General features: G+C 39.0%; 1 protein-coding gene across 2 annotated transcripts; it reads right to left on the reverse strand.

Annotated features, from left to right (window-relative positions):
* Positions 1-16,531: 16,531 nt before the first annotated feature.
* Positions 16,532-19,306, reverse strand: pfdn4 (prefoldin subunit 4). 2 transcript variants are annotated; one of them, XM_024292675.2, is made up of 4 exons: positions 19,164-19,306; positions 18,703-18,810; positions 18,275-18,415; positions 16,532-16,936 (listed from the first exon to the last, which is right to left on the reverse strand). In XM_024292675.2, the coding sequence occupies exons 1-4, from the start codon at positions 19,185-19,187 to the stop codon at positions 16,805-16,807; spliced, it is 405 nt and encodes a 134-aa protein (XP_024148443.1). In that variant the 5' UTR covers positions 19,188-19,306; the 3' UTR covers positions 16,532-16,804. The 2 variants fall into 2 exon arrangements, with proteins under 2 accessions (XP_024148443.1, XP_024148442.1); XM_024292674.2 differs by having other exon boundaries at positions 19,161-19,290.
* Positions 19,307-26,433: the final 7,127 nt, after the last annotated feature.

A 26,433-nucleotide genomic window follows, 5' to 3' on the forward strand; every position in this document is an offset into this window, starting at 1 on the left:
CTAAATTAATTTGCAATCATTTGTGAACTTAAGAATTTGGAGTTACCCTCGCTTTTTCACCTGAAACTCTGACCTTCACCAGGCTGTCAAAATCAGGATTCAAATCCTGTGTAGCAACACATTTCACAATGTCATACAAGTTTGCAAAATACAAAGAAATGTCCAAAAAATCTTTTCTTGCGTTGGCTGCTTTTACTGTACTCCCCCTAGAGGTGGAATTGCACATTGCAGTCATTTCTTTACAGAACCAAAACTATCCACAGGAATGGGCTAAAAACATTTTATTCTTTTAGTTCATGACTGGGCCGAATTAAATTGACACGTTTGACCACCCTGCTGTAAACTATACCCTCTGGATTTGGGCTTGGGACAGGCAAGACACTGATTTGGGGGGGGGGGTTTGATCTCAGCAACTGTTGGTCAAAGGCTGCACACACCATGAACACGTCACCAGTCCATTTCAGTGTCAAAGATTCACTTAGGAACTATCTAAGACTACGAATTAACCTATGGAGTGTGATCTTGGATTGGGTGATTCTGAAGTGGACCTCGCCTCTGGCTCGTCCCACGCCCCCTCCTTCATGTGGACATCCATGAGGTTTCTTCTTTTTTTTCACCAGAATCTGTTTTTTATGAGTTTTCCTTACCAAGAAGGAGTGGTGTCAAACTAACTTTGGTTCCACATTAAACCCGTTTGATATCACGTGGGCCGGACCATATGGTCAACTTGTTAGCTGTAGCTTTGTTTTTTGTTGTTTTTTTTTTTGTGTGGCCTTGCGATGGACCCGTATCATGTCCACATTGTACCCCACTTTCACCCAACAGTAGCTGGGATAGGCTCCAGCAACCCCGTGACCCCCAAAAGGGATTCACTTGCAAGGAAGATGGATGGATGAACTTTCTACTGCCCTACTTTAGTTCCTCCTGCTCCTGGGATTCCTTCTACTGTCTAGCTGTAATAAAGAGTCAACCAGTCTGCAGTAAAACTAACTTTATAGAAACCCGCTGTGGTTAGGAGAGAGCTGAATATGAAGACAGAGCTCCTATTTCACTTGCTAAACCGTGTTCCTGTCTTCACCCTTATCCTCAGGAGTGGTGGCGGCTGAAGAGGCAGTCATGGACATAGATGTCAGGAATGAGATTCCTTCACAGAGTGGATGTGGTTTCCGCCAGAGATGGAGGATGTAGTTCATCCATTCCTCCACATCACCCATTTTACTGTCCTTTGAATTGGCCAAAACCCCAATATTATCAGCGACATGGAGTATTGGTTTGGTTGGAGCCTCAGAGGACACGCCCCCTGCTGTTCCAGAACACTCGTCACCATTAAACCTGCAGCTTCGTTTTCCATATTTCCTTTAATGCATTCAGGTAGGACTCCGGGGGCTGGGGGGGGTCTCTAAAATGCATCATCAGTTCATTTATGTGACCTAACGTTGGGAGTCCCCGAGCTCCGTGTTAGCCCACTTGTAAAACAGGACAGAATCGGAAAGCAGAGACGTCTCCGTTTGGAGGAGGATGGCTTCTGACGGCTGTGTCAGCTCCCACATACAGAGTTTACCTTTTTAACTTGGACTCAAACTTCATGTCCATTTTCTAACATGGTGGGGAAAAAAAGGTAAATAATTGATGTTGTCCCAGTGTGGGGGGAAAAAAGGACAGACAGTAGAGGAAAGAAGCTCTACTGCAGCATCTTAAAAAGCAGGAGAGCAAAAAAACACAAAAGATCAAAGTTATCTAAACACCATCCAGTTGTCATCTGTTTTAGCATTAAAAGACCTTTAAACTTTAGATTACAAAAAGAAGAGATCCCTGACGTCCAAACGAGAACAACAAACCATGAAAAATGTCAGAACAACCATTTCATTGAACGCACTGCAATCATTTGCCTTTCTGCTCTTGCTTTTACAGCTGTGAAAAAGTGTCAGCTACTTGTATTTGTGTTTGCAGATTTGAAAAAAGAGTCAAACACTTAGTGTTTCTACTGCTGTCGTTTTAATGTTCTGTGTGGTTCTGACGTCAACGGTTTGTCAGGCATCAAAACAAGGATGAACTGGAAGACGTGAGGCCTGGACGTTATCTGCTTTTGTTCAGGGGGAGTTAGAAAAACATGAAACCTTTAAAGAAAAAAAATTTAAAGTAAAGATGCGTACCTAGTTTTAATACCAGAATATGTGAGCTAAAGCAACAAGAGTATGCTTTACGTTTAAAAGTCTTTTTTAAATGTTTTTAACATGTACTTACAGCATTTTTCTCATAGTAGAGGACCTATGTCAAAGAATGTGCAATTAAAACTGAATTTCTGTGCATCTCTTCATTCAAATCACTTTGGATCAGAAAACCGGATGCTTGAAAATGCTAAGACATATGATGCATCTACTGAAACGGGTGTTCCAAAGTCTCCTTTCCCCCTGTGCACACTCTGGCCCGCTCATGTTTAGGTGAGTGAAACATGATGAGCGTTCAACACTCGTGCTGTAGCAGCTTCTGGTTCAAAGCTGTACAACTGGATTGATCCAATATCGCTCATCACCATTTTTGTGCCGCTAATGTTAGCTTAAGGCTATAAGTTCGCATGTATGCAGATGATACTGTAATATTCACTTTTGGCAAAAGCCCCCATGAAGCACTTTCTACCCCTTTGGATGACCTTCAGAGGTGGTTGATTGACTCATGCCTTTCTTAAATATAAGAAAAACTTTGCATATTCTTTGACTGCTACTGATGTTTTTTAGGCTGATTCTGAGTTAAGCTAGTATTTTAGCAAAGTTTTAGCTTTTTTTGGCTAAGTTGGCATCTACTGAGGTTTTTTGGGCTAATTTGGAGTTAAGCTAGTGTTTAGCAATGTGTCAGAATTTTTTGGTTGGTTTGGCTTCTACTGGGGATTTTTGAGCTGTTTTAGCAGTCTGCTAGCTTTTTTGGCTAAGTTGGCATTTATTTAGGTTTTAAGAGCTAATTCGGAGTTAAGCTAGTATTTTAGCAAAGTTTTAGCTTTTTTGTCTAATTTGGCATTTAGGTTTTAAGAGTGAATTCTGAGTCAATCTAGTATTTTAGCAACGTTTTAGGTTTTTTTGGCTAAGTTAGCATTTATTTGGATTTTAAGAGCTAATTCTAGGTAAGCTAGTATTTTAGCAAAGTTTTAGCTTTTTAGCTAATTTGGCATTTATTTAAGGTTTTAAGAGCTAATTCTGAGTTAAGCTAATATTTTAGCGACATTTTAGCTTTTTGGCTAATTTGGCATTTATTTAGGTTTTAAGAGCTAATTCTGAGTTAAGCTAATATTTTAGCGACATTTTAGCTTTTTTGGCTAATTTGGCATTTATTTAGGTTTTAGGAGCTAATTCTGGGTAAAGCTAGTATTTTAGCAATGTTTTAGCCTTTTTAGCTAAGTTGGCATCTACTGAGGTTTTTTGGGCTAATTTGGAGCTAAACTAGTATTTAGCAATGTGTAAGAATCTTTTGGCTGGTTTGGCTTTTACTGAGGATTTTTGAGCTAATGTTTTAGCAGTCTGTTAGCTTTTTTGGCTAAGTTGGCATTTTATTTAGGTTTTAAGAGCTAATTCTGAGTTAAGCTAATATTTTAGCAAAGTTTTAACTTTTTTGTCTAATTTGGCATTTAGGTTTTAAGAGTGAATTCTGAGTCAATCTAGTATTTTAGCAACGTTTTAGGTTTTTTTGGCTAAGTTAGCATTTATTTGGATTTTAAGAGCTAATTCTAGGTAAGCTAGTATTTTAGCAAAGTTTTAGCTTTTATGGCTAATTTTGAATTTATTTAAGGTTTTAAGAGCTACTTCTGAGTTAAGCTAGTATTTTAGCGACATTTTAGCTTTTTGGCTAATTTGGCATTTATTTAAGGTTTTGAGAGCTAATTCTGAGTTAAGCTAATATTTTAGCGACATTTTAGCTTTTTGGCTAATTTGGCATTTATTTAGGTTTTAAGAGCTAATTCTGAGTTAAGCTAATATTTTAGCGACATTTTAGCTTTTTTGGCTAATTTGGCATTTATTTAGGTTTTAGGAGCTAATTCTGGGTAAAGCTAGTATTTTAGCAATGTTTTAGCCTTTTTAGCTAAGTTGGCATCTACTGAGGTTTTTTGGGCTAATTTGGAGCTAAACTAGTATTTAGCAATGTGTAAGAATCTTTTGGCTGGTTTGGCTTTTACTGAGGATTTTTGAGCTAATGTTTTAGCAGTCTGTTAGCTTTTTTGGCTAAGTTGGCATTTTATTTAGGTTTTCAGAGCTAATTCCGAGTTAAGCTAGTATTTTAGCAAAGTTTTAACTTTTTTGGCTAATTTGGCATTTAGGTTTTAAGAGTGAATTCTGAGCTAATCTAGTATTTTAGCAACGTTTTCCATAACTCTGCATGGTGGGCTCCGCTCCATTCTGATGTCTCCACCTGTAGATGACTAGATCCACACATGTCTTTATTTTCCTCATCTGAGCCAGCATGGCTCAGAACGGTGCGTCTTGATAGCTCCAAAAGCTCGCCATTTTTGTTGCACCAGGAATGTTAGGTTGGGGTTGTGAGGGGCTGTAAGCTGGTATGTAGTGGTATGAAGTGGAGATGGTCTTGGTCCATGCCAACAGTCCTGTCTTGTGGTCAATTTCAAATGAACCACAGCTGCTCTACAGAAACTATGTTCTAGAAAAGTGTTTTGGCAAAACTACATAATCATTTGCAAAAGATCAGAAGATGATCGGAAATCTGCAAACTCCAAAAACCCAAGTCTCAACTGGTGGAGTCGACTGACCCTGCTTGTACACAACATCCAAGTTAGTCGTCTAGTTCAGTCCATCATTGAGAAGAACATCCAGATACTGGAGTCCACTCTCTCAATGTCTTTCCTTTGGATGTTTACCAGTGAAACAGGAGGCGCCTTCCTTCTGAAGTCAACAATCCCAGCAGGTTTTCATCATCTCTGGTTGTTTTGACCTTTTTCTCTCTTAAAAGTGTTTAGCAACATCAAACCTCCTCGTCCATTCAAATTAAAACAGACCATTGGGTTTAATGTGATCCCCAAGGGTGTATTTTGATGCACAAACCACAACAAATGATAGCCTTATTTTCTAGCCGTTATCCGCCTTCTGCATAATTTTAATCAAACCATCAGAAAAAGAGGGGCTGGTGGGGAATGAGGGCTGACGCCTTCATGAGGCACCTGCCGCCAGAATGGTCTTCTGGGGTGACGGACGTTTCGCCTCCAGCATCCCCCGAGGTGGCCATTAATGTGGTGGAGGAGCGTGGCGCTTCTAAGTGGCATTAATTCAAGCCTCTGGCTGCAGCTGCAGCGTTGCTCTAAGCCTCCGCTCCTACGGCGAAGGAGGGGCGCGCAGACAATGGAGGCCGCCGAACACTCAGGGCTCAAAAGCAAAAAAGGGGGCGAGGAAACTTTTTTAACGTTTGCATAAATCTCTGAAGGATCAGGACATTTTCATAGACTCACCTTCAATGATGCAGAACGTGAACTGATTTTTAAGAACACAGTCAGAAATAATGTGCATTTCTTTTGTCATGTCAATCAACAATTTCTTGAAGAAAAGCCCTTTGAATCAAATAATTGGTTCAGCCTATTTTCTTTTACAATGAGGTTCTCACATGTGGAGGAGGTTTTTGTTCTTGAAAGTGCCTCAATCAGTCTGTATGAAGTCATAACACCACATTTATTTGACTTATTAGCCACTTTGTAACTCTTTTTAAAACTTTGTCAGATGGGGTCTTGCTCCTAAAACGGCCAATATCTCCTGGAATTTGGGTCTACCCCCGCCCGCTCCTGACAGTGTCCGATAGTTGAGCTGCTCCAGAACCCAGACACTACACCACATGATAAAACTTTCCATCTCAGAATTTTCAAGCAAACCTTTAAGTTTATGCTTCCATCTGTTATGATTTATCATGCAAATTCTGAAACAATAGAACAGCCCCAGACCATGGCAGTACTCCCACCATGTTTATCTGTGGATAAGATGTTCTATTACTGTATTTTCCACACTATAAGACGCACTTAAAAGCCTTATTTTTACAACACTGAACCCTATAAACTGGAGTGACTTATATATAGATTATTTTTGGTTGTGGCTTCCGATGTTAAAGTGATTTTGGGAGGTACACAATATTTTTTTTGGAGGGGTGTTCTTGTGAAAACGCTAATGCTGCTAACATGTAGCGGTGCATTTTTCACAAGTTACTAAAAACTTATGAAAACAGACTGATGCTGCTAAAACAAACATCAATACGACAATGCTAACAAAGTTGGTGTGCTAACACGGTTAACGATTAGCGATGGGAGATTGTGTTTTTTTCACGTTTTCTGCAGTGTTGGGAGTAACTTTTGCACGAGCCGCTTTTCTCCTTCAGAATCTACTGGAATTATGTTGATAACGGTTGAATAGTTACAGTAAATCAGAGTATAAACACTGGAGATCCGGTGTTAAAGGGTTAAACACAATGAAGACAGATGCGAGTCATGATAAACCTGAAACTGAAGTGACTGACAAAAAGGAACAAGAGAACATGTACACAAAATTGTCCCAGCTGGGATTCAAGCCCGGGCCCTCTTGGTGTGCCCATTACGCCCCGGTGCATCCCCTTGTTACCAACCTTTACTGCAAATTTGTTTCAGTATCTTTCATTTCATATTGAAGAGTAAAACTTCCTGCAGATCCCTCGAGCTTCCTTCTATCTTATCCTCCAGCAGCTCTTTTGAAACCTAAAGCTCTTTCAAACTTCTCATCACTTCTGTTTCTGACTCCAGGACTCTGTAAAAGACCTCTCCTGTGTCATCAAAACGGTGCAAAACCCAACTCTACCTACGTACTAAATTCATAAAAAACTGATTTACAAGTCTCATTTGTATCATGGTTGAAATGCCGCCCAAAGGGCTTTATTATCATTTTATTTATATGCTTTTTTTTTGTTTTCTTGTTTTGAATTTTCCATCTATTTCAATGAAATAAGACCTAATTGTGCTGCAATGTGCTCGCTACATCTCGGAGCCGCCCGAATATCCTAATTGAGAGTCCTCAACAGACGATTAATTGGCAGGTCCGCTTCAGTTTGCTGGCACGCATCAAAGTTCCGCCTGCCAGTTGGAGCCGAGCGGAGCGCTTGAACAAAAACACACCGCAGCACCTACACTGAAGTGTTAACGGGAGGACGACGCCCAGACACCACACCGCCAGGCTGATAATGGAGGGTATAAAGCACAGGGATGAGGATTTATGGCGGAATTCCGGCGCTCTCACCTGACCACAACTCAGAGGCCGGCGTTGTTTAACATTAAAACCGGGCCGCCGTTCATCAATTACACCTAATTGGATGAAGAAAAGGGACAATTTGTAATTCATCCTTGTTTGCGCCTTTTGTTTCACTCATTAATTGAGCTGTGTGGCCGGAAGAGTGGGAGACAACACGAGCGCGGGGGTGATTACGGGGATACAGGCAACTGCTTTTCGCTGTTGGTCCGCCATAAATTGAGACTAATTTGGTGACAGTAGAGCTGAGTCGGTGCAACGCTAATATGACCGCCGGGTCACTGGTTTAAATCTCTACTTGGGGGGAAAATACTGCAGGAGGGAACGGAAGGCAGTCATTCTTCTGCAGGGAGCATAAAAGAAGCGGCTAATGGTCCTTACCGGCCTGGACGAGACATTGAACCCTAACGCACCACGGATCCAAGGAGCTGTCGGGCATTCCTGCACGTTTTCCACATGTGCTGCTCTGTCCAGATTGGCTGGACACACCTGATCCAGGTAATAAACCACGACTAGGGGACGGATATCAGGATACAGACGCTCCTTAAGGTTGTCTGGAAGATCAGCATCAACCATGGTCAGTTTTAATACCTCTGAATTTCAAGGCAAACCTTTCAAAAATGTGAAATCCTGAACAATGTTTCCAGAAAGACGCCACAAAGCTACAGGTTTGAGCCTTTTAGACCGTGGCAGCAGTGGTGCAGAGGTAGAACGGTCGACCTCTGATCCAGAGATCACAGGTTTGGCTCCTGTCTTGTATTTCCATGTGTTGAAGTATCCAATACACTGAAGCCCACATTGATCATGGTGGTTATAGGCTGGTGTACGTTGGGTCAATAATTAAGCTGCATAATAAGCGTCTGAGTTGCATACAACTTCAATGACACGGCATAGCAATCTCATGCCTGAACATACACTACTAACAAATGGTGCAACAAATACTATCATTCAAAGTTTAGCTCCCATAATGCATTTCTGCTATTTCCAGGAAAAAAAACGTAGTGTACAACAGTGTGTTGTACGCCACCAGTGTGTTGTACACTGGTGGTGGCTCCACGGGGTTCAGTGTCTTGCCCAAGGACACTTGGACACATGGGTGGGCAAGGCAGGAATCACACTCGCAATCTTCAGATTGTAGGAAGTCTGTATGCATCAGTGCTCACTAGATTGGTGAATATAGACCACAATGCATTGCATTTGATCAATTTGCCAATTGAAAAAAAAAATTGCTGAAATATTTTTGTCTGTAAATCATGAAAGTTTTCATCATCAGAACACATTAATATTCTTCATGAAATGTTCCATTAATGGGTGACATAGTGCACATGTTCAAATTGGGTTGAATTCAGAACAATAGATCGTACCACACTACATAGTATTTCAGAAGTTAAACAGTAGTGAGTGAATTCAGACACAGGACACTGACCAGGAGTAGTGAGGGAATGGACATAGTCCATGGGGGCTCGGGCATAAAGAACTGTTGTGATTCTCTGTGATGCTTTGGGCTCAGACACCTTTGGATCAGCAGAACCACCACTGACTTTGAGGGAGTAGCTAAGAATGGAGCCAGAGCGATCACAAAAACCAAACAAAAGGATCAAATGTATTCTGCCTGCTCTTAAATTGCAGGCTTTGATGGACCCATAGTTTAAGCAGCGCTTTCTTTGAAAAGCCTCGACTTACACTTACTGTGTCTCACACAGCGACTGACACATGGAATCATGCTTTCACCCTCTTTCAACCCTCTGATGAAGCTAACTTGACATCCATCTCAGCTGTCTCTGCTCTGTAATCTGCAATCTCAAGCTGGGCTCTTCTGGAATCAGATTATTATCATTTTTACTTCATTTTTTCTTCTTTTGTTGAAAAAATTGTATTCACCATTTCAGAGAATTATCTATTAGATAGTGAGGACACTTGTCTGAAACTGCGTTCACACTGCCCTCGGCAATCCAATCAAGCATCCAGTTCCAATGAAGAGACTATATAAGCACTCTTATTTGCCTGTTTCAGGATTCCGCGGTCAAAATTCTCGTGTTAACGCGTTGATACACAAGTTTCTACCACTTTTTTTGGGCTCGACGGACAAAACGAGCAGTTATTAAACTCACATCGAAAGACAAACCAGATCGAACTTTGACCAATTTGGAACTCAGATGAATGGATTCACAGGACCGTTTGAAAATTGATCATGGAGGAGAAATAATTAAATGTGGTTTGTGCCCAGACATAATTATATGACACCAAGTCTTTCATGTATCGGAATAGAGCTGTGAAAGATAAAATCTGGAGCAAGATTGACAAGATTTGTACCACTAGGCCTTTTGCACTAAGCCTCTTCCAGCTGTAGGCGGTGGACATGCACTCGTAAACAATGGCAAAAGAAGGAGAAGTCCCTGCCACGGGCCATGGGCCACATGCATACTCAAGTACTCGTGTTTAGCACATTCTTGAACGCATATTCTACTTCAGGTATGAACGTAGCTAAAAGTCCCACTTCAGTCATCTTTCAATCTATTGTAAAGCATTCCCAGTGCTTTTAATTATAATTATGCAGTTTTTAGCCATTTTTGTTAAACTGTCGTTTTCTTGGACATAGTTTCTTAGTTTTTGCAGAGCGACAGAAGGTCATCAAAAATTTACCTCTGTGTTGTGTGAGTAGCCGTTGACACAGAGTAAACCAGTGCTCATTTCCCAAGATCCCTACTAGCACACAGCCCCTCATGACCTCAAACTAAGGCCCAATCAGAATTTTTCCCCTACGGTTTCTCCCTACCCCTCCATTTAGCCCTCCAAATGGAGAATTATGGAAAAATAGTGTCTCCAAATTCAGACGTCACTTCCACTTGATGACGTCACCAATAGTCGCCAGCGCTCAAATCTGCATAATAACAGCAGTTATATAACTTTAACTTGTGCTATCTGTTGGGGTCCTGATGACCCCACCCTTATATTGATGTGTGATCCCTTCCATGACAAAGATGGACAAAAGTGGACAGGATTCTCGCGATGGAGGGCTCAGTATCCCTGTGCTTGAAGCGTGGAAACTTAAATAAAATATTTGGACACCACTTGCAGTAAAAATGCCCCTTCAAATGGAGGGGTAGGGAGACTTTGGATTGGGTCTAAGCCTTCAAACACAGTCACAGAGACACAGGAACACCGTGGAGGTGGCTGTCATTGAAAACACAACCCCCGGATCGAGAATGAACTAGCTCCCAGAATCTCAGAGTTATTTCAGTAACCCAAACATGGAGAAGTCTAACCACTGCTTTTGTAGAACTCTTCCAAATAAACAAACCTGATTTCTCAACATCATCCGTGTCTTCCTTACAATTTAAGTGAGATATTCACAGACACTGCTCCATGTGGTGATCATGCTAACAAATATTAGCTGTTAGCTCCTCCCACATGCAGCCACAGCATCAAGTGGTGAGCAGCAAATTCACCATGCGGTAAAAAAGTGTTGGGCCACGCAAATTTGTTGTGACTATCACGTTTAGCATAAATCACGAATACGCTGTTTTTAGCCAATTTTTTTTTAAAGAGGCCATACCATGAAAAAACAACTATTTGAGCTTTTAAGAGGATTATACTGCGCATTCCTTACTATAAAGATTTGATCCATTCACGCATTTCTGAGTAATCCTCTAAAAACCTGCGCTCTCAACAGCAGCTCCTCCCATACCCACAAAAATGAGTGGGTCCTCACGAGCTGATGTCACAAGGGGAAAACCACCCCTCCAGGAAGAGTCTGCTCTGACAGCATCACCCTCAGTCTAACACCAGTATTAGTGGTGTTAGACTCAATTGGTATTAGTGCATTGTATTGATGTTGTGAACCAGTGTAGCAATGGCTGGGGCTGCTAAAGGCAGATATATGGTATACTCATCCAACTTTGAGAGAAAATTGGATGTTTAATTTCATGGGAGAAATGAAGACATGCTGCCAGCTCTAGGATGATGTCATAAAACGAGCGGCAGCCACACGCAGCGTCAGGTGGAGCCTCAGGAATCGAGTCGTTTTACTTCCGGGTAGGAAAAAAACTCACAAAAATAACTAATATTTCATAGATAATGAGTTTTTAGTGTGTCAAAAGTATGACTGCCGTGATTAGTCGACTAATCGACGACTAATCAACTATTAAAATAGTCGAAGACGAATTTCATAGTTGATTAGTCATTACTTTATAACTTTAAACTTTACCACAACATATAATATAATGGCATTCTGCTAGCTTGTTGGACTGTTTTGACATTTATTAAGGTTTTTTAGGCTATTTTGGAGTTTTGCTAATATTTCAGCGACATGCTAGCTATTTTGGCTAATTTAAGCTTTTTTGTTTTTTAGGCTAATTTGGAGTTTAGCTGCTATTTCAATTACATGCTAGCTGTTTTAGCTAACTTAAGTTCTATTTCTTCTTTTTTTTTAGTTTTTTAGGTCATTTTAGAATTTAGCTAATATTTAAGCTTCCTGATTGCAATTTTAGGTAATTTAGGCTTTTTGTGTTTTTTAGGCTAATTGGGAGTTTAGCTACTATTTCAATTTAATGCTAGCTGTTTTGGCCAACTTATTTATTTATAGCTTTTTAGGCCAATTTGAGGTTCGGCTAATACTTCAGCTGCATGAGCTGTTTTGGCTAATTTAGGCTTTTTCATTTTTAGGCTGATTTTACCTTTAACTAATATTTTAGCTCGCTTTCAGCTTCAGCGTTTTCTGCTATCATCGCTAGCATCTTCAGTTGTCAAATTCAGCTTACAGTATTCACAGTAGCATTATCACAGATAGTGCTACTGTGAATATATCTATTTTTATTTAGTTTAAAAGGCAATGATGGTTAAGATGCGTGTTTTACATCAACTTGGCCCATTACCCGATTAGTCAACTAATCGGAAAAAATAGTCGGTGATTAGTCGACTATTAAAATAATCGTTTGTGGGCAGCACTAGCCAAAAGTAATATATGATCTTATATATGGATATAGTTCACTCTGAAAGGCTTAAGAAAATCATTGTATGCCCCCTTCTCGTGCTATCTAATGGGGTCAGGATGACCCTTTTCATATATTGATGTGTGATCCATCCTATGACAAAGGTGGACAGGATCTTATGTCTGACACGGACACTAGTGAAAATAAAAAATCCTAAGTTTAAAAATCCTAACATAGTTTCTGCAGAGCGACAGTAGTTCATCAAAAAAATTGCCTCTGAATTCAGGGAGTAATCTAATTTTCATTTCCCATGATCCCGTTGTTTACTCTTTCTCTCCTGCTAGCTTACAGCCCCCCACAACCCCAAGAACACTACCGAAGCAACAAAAATGGTGAACAGCATCAGAGCTGTGTAGCCGAACAGTTTTGAGCCAAATGTGACGAAACTAAAACAGCAATTATGTCTGTTTCTGATTCACCACGATTTCAACATACAATAGAAATGCTCATAACTACTATTAAATTTATTTTTCTATGTCCTTCATCATCAGAAAAATCCAGCAAGCACAGGTTAAAAACACTATTTTTATACGGTTTGAAGGTATTTATTAAAACTGCTGAAGAGAACAAACAGTTTGATGAGATGGAGAACTGTTGAACACTAAAAATAAAGGAATCTGTGACCTCCTTGGATTTTTCACACATTTTCTTGCAGACTGAACAGCACTGAAGACACATCTACAAACATTTAGACGTTACTGAATATTTCAGCCTTCTCTGCTCTCTGAACATCATGTTTGTAATTTTCATGCCTGCACTTGGATGAGCTGTAGACTCTGGAAGGACTTTTCCGTCATTTCTCTCCTGCTTTCATTCACTTTGCTTCTGCGGGAGAAAAAAAAAAAAAAGAGATGATCTTGTTTGACAAATTTTTCCAATATTTGCAACTGGAGCAGCTCATGTTAAATTGACTGTAGAATAACTGAGGAGACAGAGACACCCGCTGGTGGGTTCTGCTACTACCGGAAGAGAAACGACATCTTTTCATACTCTTCATTTCTATTTTTTTGTATTATTAACTACACTGGAGTGTGGAAGAAATCAGGAACCATGAAGGAGAAACAGCAGAGACGAATAAAAAACCAAAATAAGATCAAATAAAAGGCAGGAAGGGGACAGATATGGAGAGTAAATAAGGCCATAGGGGAAATAAAGAGGCGTCATTTCCTGCGATTTCCGCTGAGTCGCAGGTTCATCAGGCGGTTCACAGACGAGCGCGTGTGGGCGGAGGCGCTCCTCTTCACAGCTGGGACTGCTGAGCAGGAAAACCAAGCGGGAGCACCAACTTGTTAATTGAGACTCCGATCTTTTTTTTTTAACCTTCCTAAATCTTTTTTTTTTTTGTCTCCAACTCATGCAGGCCGCAAAGTGACAATGAATTTTAATGAGAGGTGTTCATATGTGAAACCCAATTTAATGTGTGGAGACTTCACAGTGAAAACTGACTCCCTCAGAGAAATGGTATCAATTGTTGGAGGTGAAATAAGTCTTCCGTGGTATTTTTGGGTAAATAACTGCCCCCACCTCACAAAAACCATGAAAGAACCGTTGTTAATCACGTTTTCTGGAAAGCTGCCGTAGGTTTCCCTCAAACAAACGGCTCTGCATAATCCTCCCTGGATTAAAACGAGGCCGTGTAGGTGAGGCAGGTCGACTCATTAAAAACACAAACGCCTCCCGCTGCTCTCTGAAGAAGAGATGAGGAAAGTTTCAGACGCGGATCTGGAAAAATGTTTAACAGATGTTTCAGTTGTTTGGTCTCCCAGACCTGCAGGGAAAGTGGAAGAATTCACCCCAGTTGTGACCAACAAACCAAAATCTGTCGTGGTGCATTCACACCGAACAGCTTGACGCAGCCTGTCATCCAATCAGGGACCCATGCATTTTCCTGGAAGCTGTCCCAGTTACTGTTGGGCCACACTGGATAGATCGCCAGCCCGTCACAGAGCTCATTGAGCTGGATGGACGGCTACGCCGGTGGATAGCTTAGCGAACTAGTTAGCTCCGCCCCCCAGGCTCCGGCAGAGCTGATAGCGATCACTGCTGTCCAGTTTCTGGCAGATCTAGTGAGGTTAACCTCCCAGGCAGTGGGTCTCTGGGCAGTGGAGCCCGCTCTGCTTCCCACCGGCGGTTAGCTGCCCAGCAACCCGGAGAGCCGCCACACGGGATCGCTCTAGCTTCATGGGATTAAGATGTTTTTCTTATTTTCATCAAAACAATAATAAATATTTCCACCCCCCTCTATGGTTAGAGGTCAAACTGGACCACAGACAGACAGCTGTGACGTTTGAAACGGTACACGGGACCCAGAGAGACATACAAACCTAAGCTACTCGCTCAACATCATCCATGTTTTCCATGTGATCAACAGTAATTCCAGAACAACTTTGGCGTTTGCTCCACGGCGTTAAGGCGTTCAGCAGTAAATTTGACAGGTGTGAATAGAGAGGCGGATTTGACGCTCCTGCTGCATGCACCAATCAGACTTAGGGGGCATTCAGACTAGAAAAGTCCGTCGATCTGGATCAAGTCTGCTTCATTTAGTCCGGATTGACTCCTTGTGTTTGGTCTGTATTTAGTTTGTAAAAAAAAACCACATGACTAAAAATCTCTTCAGTCATTGGCCAAGGATTACGAGGGCGGGGCAAATCAACAAAACATCCAGTTGTCATCTGTTTTAGCATTAAAAGACCTTTAAACTTTAGATTACAAACAGAAGAGATCCCTGACGTCCAAACGAGAACAACAAACCATGAAAAATGTCAGAACAACCATTTCATTGAACGCACTGCAATCATTTGCCTTTCTGCTCTTGCTTTTACAGCTGTGAAAAAAGTGTCAGCTACTTGTATTTGTGTTTGCAGATTTGAAAAAAGTGTCAAACACTTAGTGTTTCCACTGCTGTCGTTTTAATGTTCTGTGTGGTTCTGACGTCAGCAGTTTGTCAGGCATCAAAACAAGGATGAACTGGAAGACGTGAGGCCTGGACGTTATCTGCTTTTGTTCAGGGGGAGTTAGAAAGACCTTCAAAGAAACAAAAAATTATCAGGAAAGATGCGTACCTAGTTTTAATACCAGAATATGTGAGCTAAAGCAACAGAGTATACTCTAGGTTTAAAAGACCCACTCCAATAAAAAATCAGATGATGTCATCACTCAGCGCAGTTTGCTAACAACTTATGTCCCAAAATACAGTTGAACTTTGTGCCTATTTTTTGACTAATTTTTTAACTTATATACATTGGTTTTTACTCATATTTCCCCCTCTGTAATTAATCCGTGTTTGAATATTATTATTGTCATTGCTTTGTTTTGGATGCATTTGTCTAATTGTTCTGTAAATCTATTTGTATTCAATAAAGTTTAAAAAAAAAAAACTTTTTGTCCCAAAAATATGTTTTGAAGCCAATAAATTACATTTGTTCTGTATTTATATTAACACACCTATAATGTTTTAAATAATATATTTGCTCACTTTTAAGGAGTTTAAAAAAATAAAAAATACAAACTGGAGACTTTTATTTAGCTAACTGTTAGCTGCTAGCTAAAAAAGAAAAGCATCAATAGCTGCATTTCCATTGACTCTGAAATGCCTCTTATTTCTAATTTAATCTAAGATGCTTGAAAAAAAAAAAAAAAACTTACTTGAAGGAGTTGGTTTTTGAGGTGTATCCAACTTTGCAAAACGACTGATAAAAACAAAAAGTTGCCAAAACTTTTTTTTTTAAATATAATAAACGTGAATCCTCCATTTGAGTAACTTTATTAGCAACAACCTCATAAAATTAAAAAGCTGTTTGCTAAATATTCTGCATTATTATTATGGTCTGTGGGAACAACTGACACAATAAATCCATATTTGGAATAAAAACTCGTTTTCCTTTGTTTTGTATTTGAAGTTATAAGCTCCTTTTCTTCAGTTTTTTTCTTTTGGTAAAAAAAAAAAAATGTTTTTAGCTTCAATTTAGGCGTCGGTGGAGCAATTTTAGGAAAAAAGTAGATGGATTTTCAACATGTGACCGAGTGACTTGTCATGTGACCAGAATGAGTCGGATTTGGTGGGAAGAATCAGGTAGGTTTTCAAAATAAGACTTCCTTCCACATCAGATTATAAAGAAAATCTTGTGTGTTTTTCCTTCAGCCTGGTGACAATTCTCCCCAGGACTGGAGGTTGTGGACCACTGGTTCAAATGACATTGAAGTATCTATGGCAACGTTCTGTCCTTTAAGGGTGAAAAATCAAACAGAAGCAATTCTGATGAAACTGAAAACACTTGAGAAGTTCAAACATTACACTGATGTTCTGTTCTTTATTTCACTGTAAACAGAATTGGTAGTAAAAAAAAAGAACATTAAATATATTCAGGACATTTCTTCATTACTTTCTCCATATCTTTCCAGGACTGACTTAATTTCAAACAGCTTGCGTATGTGTGACCTCCAAGGGAAAAAAAAGACGACAAAAAGCTGCGACTCTAAAGGATTTTGATGTTTGGTTGTTGTGGAGGTAAATCAGAAACGGGACGAAACGTTCATGTGGATGCAGCAGAGTCCATCTGCAGCTCAGCTTTCATCCGCCTCCAGGTTGATGTTGTTTCCAAACTTGGCGTAGAGCTGGACCTTCAGGTCGTTCAGGACCTGCTGTATGGATGAAACTCGCTCCTCGTAGCCTCTGACCTCCTCCTCCAGCGCCTCCTGTTCACGGAAGAGAAGAAGTTACTGGTGAACACAAACTTTAGGAGGAGTGTACCTTAAAATATTTAAATGTTTTTGCTGCATCTTTATCATGAGGATTTTTTATTTTTTATTTTAAATAGCCTTTTATTTTGAAAGGAAGTGTTTTAGACAAAGCGTACATCTAAAAAATAAGCAGCAAAGTAGCAAATTACAGATTCGAAATGTGTTTAAAAATATTTATATATAGATTTTAATTTAAAAAAAAATGTAACGTTTGAACATAATCTTACAAAATTGTTTTCCCCCAAATTTGAAAGAAAAAAAAGAAATCACTCTTTTTGAGGCTTCAGCCTAAAGGAACAGAGACATCTAGTGGCCAACTGAAGCCACTGCAGCATTAATGAAGGTTCAATCCGGTTTAAAAATGAAACCAAAAAACTACAATTGTCATTATTTAAAGGGTGTTTTTCTAAATACAAGTATCTTAACTCCTAAATGTATATATTAGAAGGAAGATACGGGCGTGTTGGTGGACATCATTCAACAAGTTGCATCAGAAAAACTAGGTATTAAAAATAAAAGCATCTCAGGACGTAAACATAATAAACACAAAGAAATCTGATTAAAAAAAAAAAAAAAAAATTTTTCCTAGAAAATATATTAAACTGAGTTAACGAACAAATAAAGCCAGAAATAGATTATGGCAAAAATAATATTGGCAACTCAAAACAACATGTTACAATTTTATAAATAAAATAATTTTGAAACAATTGTTTTTTTTTTATTATTTTAGATGAAAATGTTGTTTTCCAGTAAAACGTGATAGTTTATGATAGAAAGTTTTCCCTTTTGCTCAGTTAAGATCACAGGTCATGTGAAAACTGTTTTTGATAACCACACAAATGGACCCAACTCGTTCTGACCTCATCAATCTGAATCAGCAATGAGCTTCAATAATAGAGAAGCACAGGAACCAGCAGCTGCTGCTAGAAAAACTTCTGTTTGGACTCTGTGGACCCGACTCCCGACAGACCATCAGTATCTCACACCAAAACTTCACTAAATTAAACTTTTTAATAAGAACCCTCTCCAAACATCTGCCTTGATATTTTTACTAAAAGGAGTAACACAAAACTTTCTTCAAAATAAACATGATTTAAACAGATTTGCTTTCAAAACAGAGCTAATTTCTGTCCAACTGGGATCTACAGGATGCAGTTCAGCATTTATATTTACATCAAATTTAGCCAAAAAAATGGACAAAAGGAGAAAAACAACAACTTTTTTGAGATATTGGTGTTTTTTTAAGTTGTGCTCTTAAAACAAGATCAACAGAGTCAAAAGTGACACGCTAACCTTTGCAGACTCCAGCATGTTTTGCGTTTCTTCCTGCGAGTGGCTGATAAAAACGCCTCCGATCTGATATGGAATCAGCAGAGAGTCGTCGTCCAACATCATCAGATCATCGCTGGCGTCCTGCAGATTCTGCAGAGTTTTCTAGGAGGAGACATGAATGTCAACGATGAGTGAAAAATTAAAAACAAGTCAACAAATGCTCGTTTATCTGTGTTATAAAATATATCTGGCTTGCTAACATTTATGTATAAAATGAGAGTTATAAACACACTATCTGGAGGAAAAACACTTCAAAACAAAATGTCACTCAATGCATTAATATTACTTTAGACCTGCAGTTTTATTTTATTTTACTACATTTTATTTAGTTTTCCACATTTTGTTCTACTTCCACATCGACACAGTTGCATGGTTTCACCTCTACTTACTTTTTTAGCCTGGATTTCGTTTTTCAGCTCCGTGATCCGGTTCGTGTTTCTGGCAAATTTGTTGATCTTCTGCTGGTCTTCAAAGGTGACAACGATGTCTTCCACGCCCTGAAACCCACTTCACGTTACAGAGAGCGACTCAAAAGCTTTAAACTGTGTTAGTTTGACACATTAAGTACCACGTGCGTGTGATTACGCGGGCTCTTTAGCTGTTATTCTTCTGTAATTGTCGTAAATGTCAGGGCTAGCGGCTAACATCTGATTCATTGGTTAGCTAGCTAGCTAGCTAACGCTGCACGTTTTTCTATTCAAACCTCCTATTTAAACACATTTAAACACACATTACTGAGATCCTTTTACTTTTATAACACCAATGTTTTCCAATAGCTTTTATATCCAAGGTCACAATAAAGCGTTAAAGAAATAAAACAGAATATTTGTTTTAAAAAGTCACTCTCTACCGTTGTCTTCATGGTGGCTGCCATCGCGCCTTCCTCGACGGTGATCAGACAAAGCTGCTGCACGGAGACGCTGTGCGACACCGCCACCTATCGGCTCGGGTCAGTATTACCAGACCGACCACCAAATGCTTTCAAACGTCACTAGATCAAGAAGAAATTAATAAAACTGGAGTCTGGATTATTTTTGTCTTTAAGGTGCTTCTTATTTTTTTTTAAAGACAACATATTTAGCTCAATTTCTGTTATGTTGTGTGGAGGTCAAGGGATTTGTGGGCATTGTGTGTGTTTGCTGAAGACTGATCTGAATCTCTTTGAACTTGTAGAAGACATACTTCTAACGTTACAAAATTGCATCAGTTTGTTCATTAAGAATGAAAAAAATAGCAAAAGTCATTTGATTTTAAGATGGAGTTATCATCCCCTTTGGAAATCCTTGATAATGATTACTTTTTATGACTTTAGCGAAAATGTAAAAATCTCATTGGTTTTATAGCATTTTTTTTTCAGATTAACAATATTAGAATAGTCATCCTCATGGTTAAAACTGATCATTTCAGCTCATCTTGGAAAATGAAAAACTGAACTGGACAAAGTTTCTTGCTTGAACCCGAGCTGCGGTCCCTCTCCAGTGTTGTATGGGTGGTGGTGTCACCCAGGAGGTCAGAAAACTGGTTCATATGGTCCACTGAGTCCATTTGACATTTTTTTTTAGAACTTTTTCATTTCATCATGACCTGGATGACTGAGAATCTACACCAACATAGTGATCTTAGTAAACTTTTTCCTGCATGTTTTCTGCTTTTCTTCTTTTCAGGAGTGTTCCTACCATTTGGCAAAGGTAGGGGCGTGGGGCCCCCAACACTTTTGGGGCACCAAGGTGAAAACTAGAAATATTTCTAAAATCATTTTGATAGAAAAAAAATTAATTAAATGAATGAGATGGCATAAATGTTTCATCCTCCCCTAAAAATCTGCATCAGTGAAATATTACGTCAACGGCAAGTTAGCTAGCAGAGAGACTTTTTCAAGAGTTTGAAAAGAAAAAAAATGTAGTAATCAAATAGCTGTAAAAAAAAAGGAAAAAGAAAAGAGAAAAGAAAAAGTGCAAGAAGAAAGACAAAACAGGAAAAAGAAGAACAGAATTAAAGAAACTCTAAAATAGAGGGCAGATATTTGTAATTTTGAGAATATGTTTGATTTGTAATATTTTGTTGACACCACTCCATAGGGTATTGTTTTCTTCCACCATTCAAGTATGTTTTATTTATTTTGCCTTCTTTATTAAAAGCCTTAGTAAGGATTTAAAAAAAAAAAAAATGAATACAACCACTGCAGGGGGCCCCATCTTAAGGTTCGCCTAGGGCCCCCAAACTGCTAACTCCGCCACTGCTTCTGCAAACTAGTTATGCCTGTTTAGCATAACTTTTCTGTTGTTTTATCATCTGCAAAACCCTTTTCATCTTTTTTTCCCTCCTCTTCCAGCATCACAGTAAATCCTCTGTGGTTTTGGTGGAGCTTTATCTCTTTTGATGCCTCAGATAAACCGCGTCACACAAGTAAACGTTACTCATTAGGTTCCTTTAGACGCCTAAGCTTTTTAGAATCACAGACAAATTCTAAAAACATAACATGCAAGCCTGCCAAAGTTGATACTCTAATAACCGGAACTGCTGCTGTGTGCGTGTTTGGGCAGCAAACAGAACTGCACCTAAGATCAAATATTTACCACATGTGAGAGGCAGCGGAGGGCAGTTATGGCACCAAATTCTTCCAAACGTCTTGAGTTCCATTTGATCAAACCTATACGTTCTGGTGATATTTCTACCATAAATTCAATAGGTCTTTTGTCAGGATGGAGATAAAAGCTCGTAGGCTGTTTTGCGTTGGAACTTCATGAAGCGTTTGATTGAAGTCTCTCAGCTGCAGTCATAAGAGCTCGATCCAAACCCAACTCCCACCTCACTGCACAGCCTATATGCAACAATCAGGACATTGTGTTCACAGATTCCAAGTCTTGTCATCATCAATTTGAATAAATATCGCACATTTCTTACTTTTTCTCAGGCATTTTCTATTATTACTCTGCTGACAAATGGCAAAATCCTGCAGAATGAGAGGGCTGGAATAAATGTGGCTCGACGGGTGGGTGTTAAAGGAAATTAAACTAAATTATGCCGGCTCTAATGGCTAAATGCACACAAAATCTTTATTAAAAATCTCATTTTGGACAACTGCAATGATACAGCAAATATAATACAAGTTTAGTGGTTTACTTAATATTTAAATAATGACTGTAGATCTGTTTAAAAGGCAAAATATTCTAAATTTATTGTTAGGGAAAGCTAAAGCAAGAGTGTAAGCACGTATTTTTGATTTGCTGTCATACCTTCATGCACATCCTTTTGGGAACTAAATAGATGGTTAGTGGTTTTTCTTTCATCTGCAGTCAACCACTTCTGACATACATCTGTGCTCTGAGACCAAAACCACATAATGGAGATGGTCTCTCCTAAAAACCCACTCCAAAGAGTTTATAATGTTTTTAGCCAAAACCAACAAAATCTGTGTCATAGTTTCTGCAGAGCGGCAGGAGTTCATTACAGCAGTTAGAAATCCAGTTCACCTTAATTCTGGTTGAGCTTTCTGACTTCGAATTGATTTTAAGTCGTAAACGGCGCACAAAATCCGATGCCTAAAATGTTTTAGCTCAGTACTGTTAGTTTTTAAGAACTAAAAACTTTATTTTCTTTAACCAGAGAACCACAATTGAAGGGCAAACGAGTCACGTGACTCTGGAGCTGCAGGATGCAGACCCCTGAATATAATCCGTTCACCATTTTCTAGTGCTGTCCAAATCTAGAAATTTCCCAGAAGTCTTTGAGAAAAACTAGTGTGCAATCGATGCTCACTACATTAGCAAATATAGACCACAATGCATTGCAGACGAATAATTTAACAAACTATCCCCATCTTCATCATCAGAACACAGTGGAGTCATAAATCGACGTAAAATGCTCAAATTAATTAGATTTTTACTTTGTGAAATCGATGACGTCATATCTGGTATTTAGCAAAATGAAAGAAAAGTAGTTTGCATGGAGTCCAAATTGAATTCGGACATAACTTACATACTGTCAATGGGTCAAATCATCATCTTCTTCTGTGTTTTTCTAAATAAGACAGGTGGCACTTTTTGCCCTTTGACACAAATTACCCCTTCTCCCTTATATGTAATGAAAATATAACTACATATGTACATAAGTGAAGTCAAATAACAACAAAAAACATGAAATTTCGCCAAATTTGATTTTGTTTTGCTATATATTGCTAGCTTTGCTGCTATTTTTCAGTTATCAGGGAAGTGTTTTGCTTAATCATATATCAAGTACTCCTTATTTTAGTAGTGTGGTATATTTCCAAGAAAACACTACCAGAAGGATGAGGTCAAACAATTGCTAATTCTTTAGCCTAATTACAGCTTAAGATTTGCAAATATTTCCTTTGACCAAAATCGTGCTGTTTAACTTCATGCAACTAATAGAAAAGTCAGTCCTCTCAGTATTTTCCTCCCCTCTAAATGATCAGAGCTCAGATGGGTGGATGGCGCACTTTTTACCACAACAAGTCCAGCTGATGGCTGCAAACCCGTCACACCCATCTGAAGGCACACATTAAAACACCATGTTGACACGGAGGGCAGGAAAAGTGCATCCACCTCTCTGACAGCTTCACTCTCTTCAGGAAGACGCCGTTCCCGTCGCCCTCGGGGCTACAAACTGGTAAGATTTACTTGAATTAAATCAGACTTTTCTTGTGTTTTTGCCACGTTCCAACAGTCAACCTTTGCAAAAATGTTTACTTTGATTTCAGAAGCCAAATCCCCAACTGGACCAACCATGGGAAACGAGCAGTCCAGTGATGCTGATGTTTCCATGGTAAGGTTTTTTTTAATCCTGGAGCTCTGAAGTTGTGTGAAAACCAGCTCCAGATCTGCAACTTCCTCACAGTCTAAAGCAAACTTCAGTCGGACAGATAACGTGTTTACTTTATTCCTTCACAGAACGGCATTGCTGTTGAGAAACATGAAAACGGATCAGCGAACGGCTTCTCTGCGCACGTTAAGATGAACGGACTGGAGACTAACGGTGCGTTTGCATGCTTTCAATGGAGACAATCATTAGATTCTGTCATGAACATTAGAGGGAAAAAACGTAAGATGTTGTGCGGCATCAGAGGTAGTAATGTGGGAAAATACAGCACATTGTTGGACTAAGTTTTGTCAGATGAGTCATTCAGACTCATCTAATACTCTCTGTAAACACTCAAAGTCCCAGCTGGCCTCCGTCTTGATGCTCCTGCTGTAAACCAAAGGCGTCGCCTCTGGAGTCTCCGGAGCGACTGTTTGAACTGTCATGCCGCAGTTCACGTCCTGCAGCAACAACAGCAGGTCGGACGTCCCAGTAGGTCATGAGTTGATCTCAGGACTGCGGTGTTGACCCAGGAGACGAAGACTTTCTCACTTTCTGACCTGGATGTTTACTTCACCAGTTCAACCACAAAGGAACCCGTTCTGTCCTTTTCGCCGGAGTCATTAGAGGAAACATTAACTGGTCTATAGTATTAGAGTTGTGATTCTTCATTTCCATTTGATCCGACACGATCTGTTTAGAAACTATGAGCCTCATTTTTCCTGAAACAACAGGTGGAGACGAGTAAATAGCTCAAGCATTGAAACAGATCTTCACAAGACGAAAGCTACAGACACACCGAGCATGTGATGCGCGTTATAGAATACACTTTTAGCATGTGGTGTTCACACTAGACAAGCAGGGAGGGGCTTCTTGTTCCTTTTCTTTTCTTTTTTTACTTTTTTCAAACGTGTGTTCACTACCTACAGTTGGAGGAGGCTTTATGTAGAAGTCGTGCAAATCTGGTGAATCTTGCTCCAGGCTTTTTCTTTCACACCTCTATTCTGATTTATTCAGATATATAACTTGTCGTCTTAGAAATACTGTCACAAGCTGGTTCCACATGCAGCTGGTTTATTAGTCCAAACAAAAACTAAGCACAGTTAAAAGTTCACAAAGCTAAATCAGGGTCAGACAGGCAGAGGTCAAACACGGGTTATCATCAAAATCAAATCAACTTTATTGATAAATCACTTTAACACGATCAGACTGCTACAAAGCACTGTACATGACAATACCAAGAACACTAATAGATAAAATATAAGAATAAAACAACTAAAAGCCAAGATAGTAAAAAAAAGATTTAAAACAGAGTAAAATTCAAGAAGAGACTAGAGATGTCAGAGTCCAGGCGAGGGTCAGGGCAGGCGGCAGCTCCCGCCGGTGACCAGAGAGGCCGTCAGAACTCTGGCTCCTGACGATTACGACCAGGCACAAACTGCAATTATTAATTTTACCTTCATAATCAATTTTTGAACAGTTTTCATTTCTGTGAATTAAAGAGGACACCATCCACTCATCACTACCAAATCTGTGTCCCGATTGGTCAAAGTTCAACCTGGTTTTACTTGAAATGTGCGTTAGATTGTTTGATTTTTTACACAGAGCTCAAAAACTGACTTAAAATAAAAATGAATTTAAGAATTTTAAACAAGGAAGCTCAAAATGTGCAATTAAATAGTTTTTTAAAAGAAAGTGGTCACTTAGGTGTATGTTGTGGAGGGCGGGGCCTGAACGTAGCTTCAGGTTTTTGCTGACAATTCAAGCTTTGTTTTGTTGTGCTTATTCTAATTTTGCACCTGATTTGTAGAAATCTTTTAAAATATTTTCCATTTTGAAGAGCCAACCATTTCGACTGTTCGCATTCAAAGCTAATTTAATATCCCATTATTTTTCAAATAGAAATAACTTGGTTTTAGTATTTTTGAAATGCTGCTGCTTTGACATATTGATTTTTTTGTTTGTGTTTGGCTTTTCTCCTTGTTTCTAGGCTTGCTTACATGTTATAAAGTTCAAAATCTAAAAATAAAAATGTCAATGTGAATCAATGTAGATTCTAGTTTTCTATGATCACTGACTGTAGTATTAAACATTGAGATCTTTGTCCTCAAGTGCACCACCAGTGCACCAATGACCTACTAATGTAGTCTGTGCAATAATCCCTCAAATCCCTTTTCAAAGTTTCAAGTCTGCTTGGGTTCTCTAATCTTTTTAAAGGCCCTTTGTGTAAAAAAAAAATAAATAAATAAATAAAGTTAAATATTTAATGAAAGATCCTGCTTGCTTTTTATTTATTTTTTAAAATCATTTTTCAACTGGAAACATGAAGGTTTCTAGCTTATCTTAAAGTAATAGAAACCTGAATCAGATATGTTTTTTTTAATAATCCTCAATTGATTGAGTTTATCTGTGGACAATACAAAAAAAGTTAAGTCAAGTTGTATCTGTTGCTTGAAAAGGAGTGGGAAGAAGCAAACTTATAATCCCACTCCTGCTACCAGTACTTATATTAAAAGTGTGATTTCCTATTAATTACTCTTTTTTTCTCCATAATTGCAGTTAAGAGCAATGCACATCAGAATGGTGAAGCTAAGTCTCTAAAGCCCGCCGTGGAGCCAAGCAGTCATGTGACTCTCGAGGTTGCCGCCAAACCTGTCGAGGCCGAGGCCTCTTCTGAAGCCGGAGACGCGACCGACGGCAAGAAAAGCAAAGGAAAGGAAAAACCACAGCTGCTTGATAAACTGTTCAAAAAGAAAGCGGGCCATGCAGCTGATGAGGATCAGAAAAACCAAAGAGAGATCTTAAGTGAGAATGGGATTGCTCCACAGAAGGTATGGTTTAATTAGTTCTATTAATAATTTATTATTTCAGTTTTTTTCTGTTTAAAAAAAATCAAAGAAAGGTCTTTGGCTTAGAGAATCCTTTGGAACTTCAGAATAAGAATTAGAGAGCACTACGAACATGTTTATTTATGTCCAAATTCTGTCCTTACTTCTTAACCCCTAAAACAACGATTCAACACGAAATATAACACCACCCATTTGCTGAAGTAAAAATCTAATAAATATGAACATTTTACGAAGACTAATTGTGATTCCACTGTGTTCTGATGAGGAAAATGTAGATGATTAACAAAATCAAAGTTTGCATACTTTCTTACCATTGGGAAATCCTTCAAATGCAATGCATTGTAGTATTTATTTGCCAATAAACATCGATGCACAATTGTCTTTGCATAGACTTATCAGAAATTTCCAAGGAGTAATTTTTAATTAAAGTTTGGCTAACTAATTAAGAATTTA

Source organism: Oryzias melastigma, linkage group LG7, assembly GCF_002922805.2.
Source record: "Oryzias melastigma strain HK-1 linkage group LG7, ASM292280v2, whole genome shotgun sequence".
In the NCBI taxonomy this organism is placed as follows: Eukaryota; Metazoa; Chordata; class Actinopteri; order Beloniformes; family Adrianichthyidae; genus Oryzias; species Oryzias melastigma.

Bases quoted from the DNA above. Each gene is read 5' to 3' on its own strand.
- pfdn4 (XM_024292674.2), bottom strand. From the start codon at position 19,187: ATGGCAGCCACCATGAAGACAACGGTA. The intron at 18,811-19,160 runs GAGAGTGACTTT...AGTGGGTTTCAG, and splicing joins CCACCATGAAGACAACGGTA to GGCGTGGAAGACATCGTTGT. The intron at 16,937-18,274 runs GTTAGCGTGTCA...TTCCGTGAACAG, and splicing joins ACATGCTGGAGTCTGCAAAG to GAGGCGCTGGAGGAGGAGGT.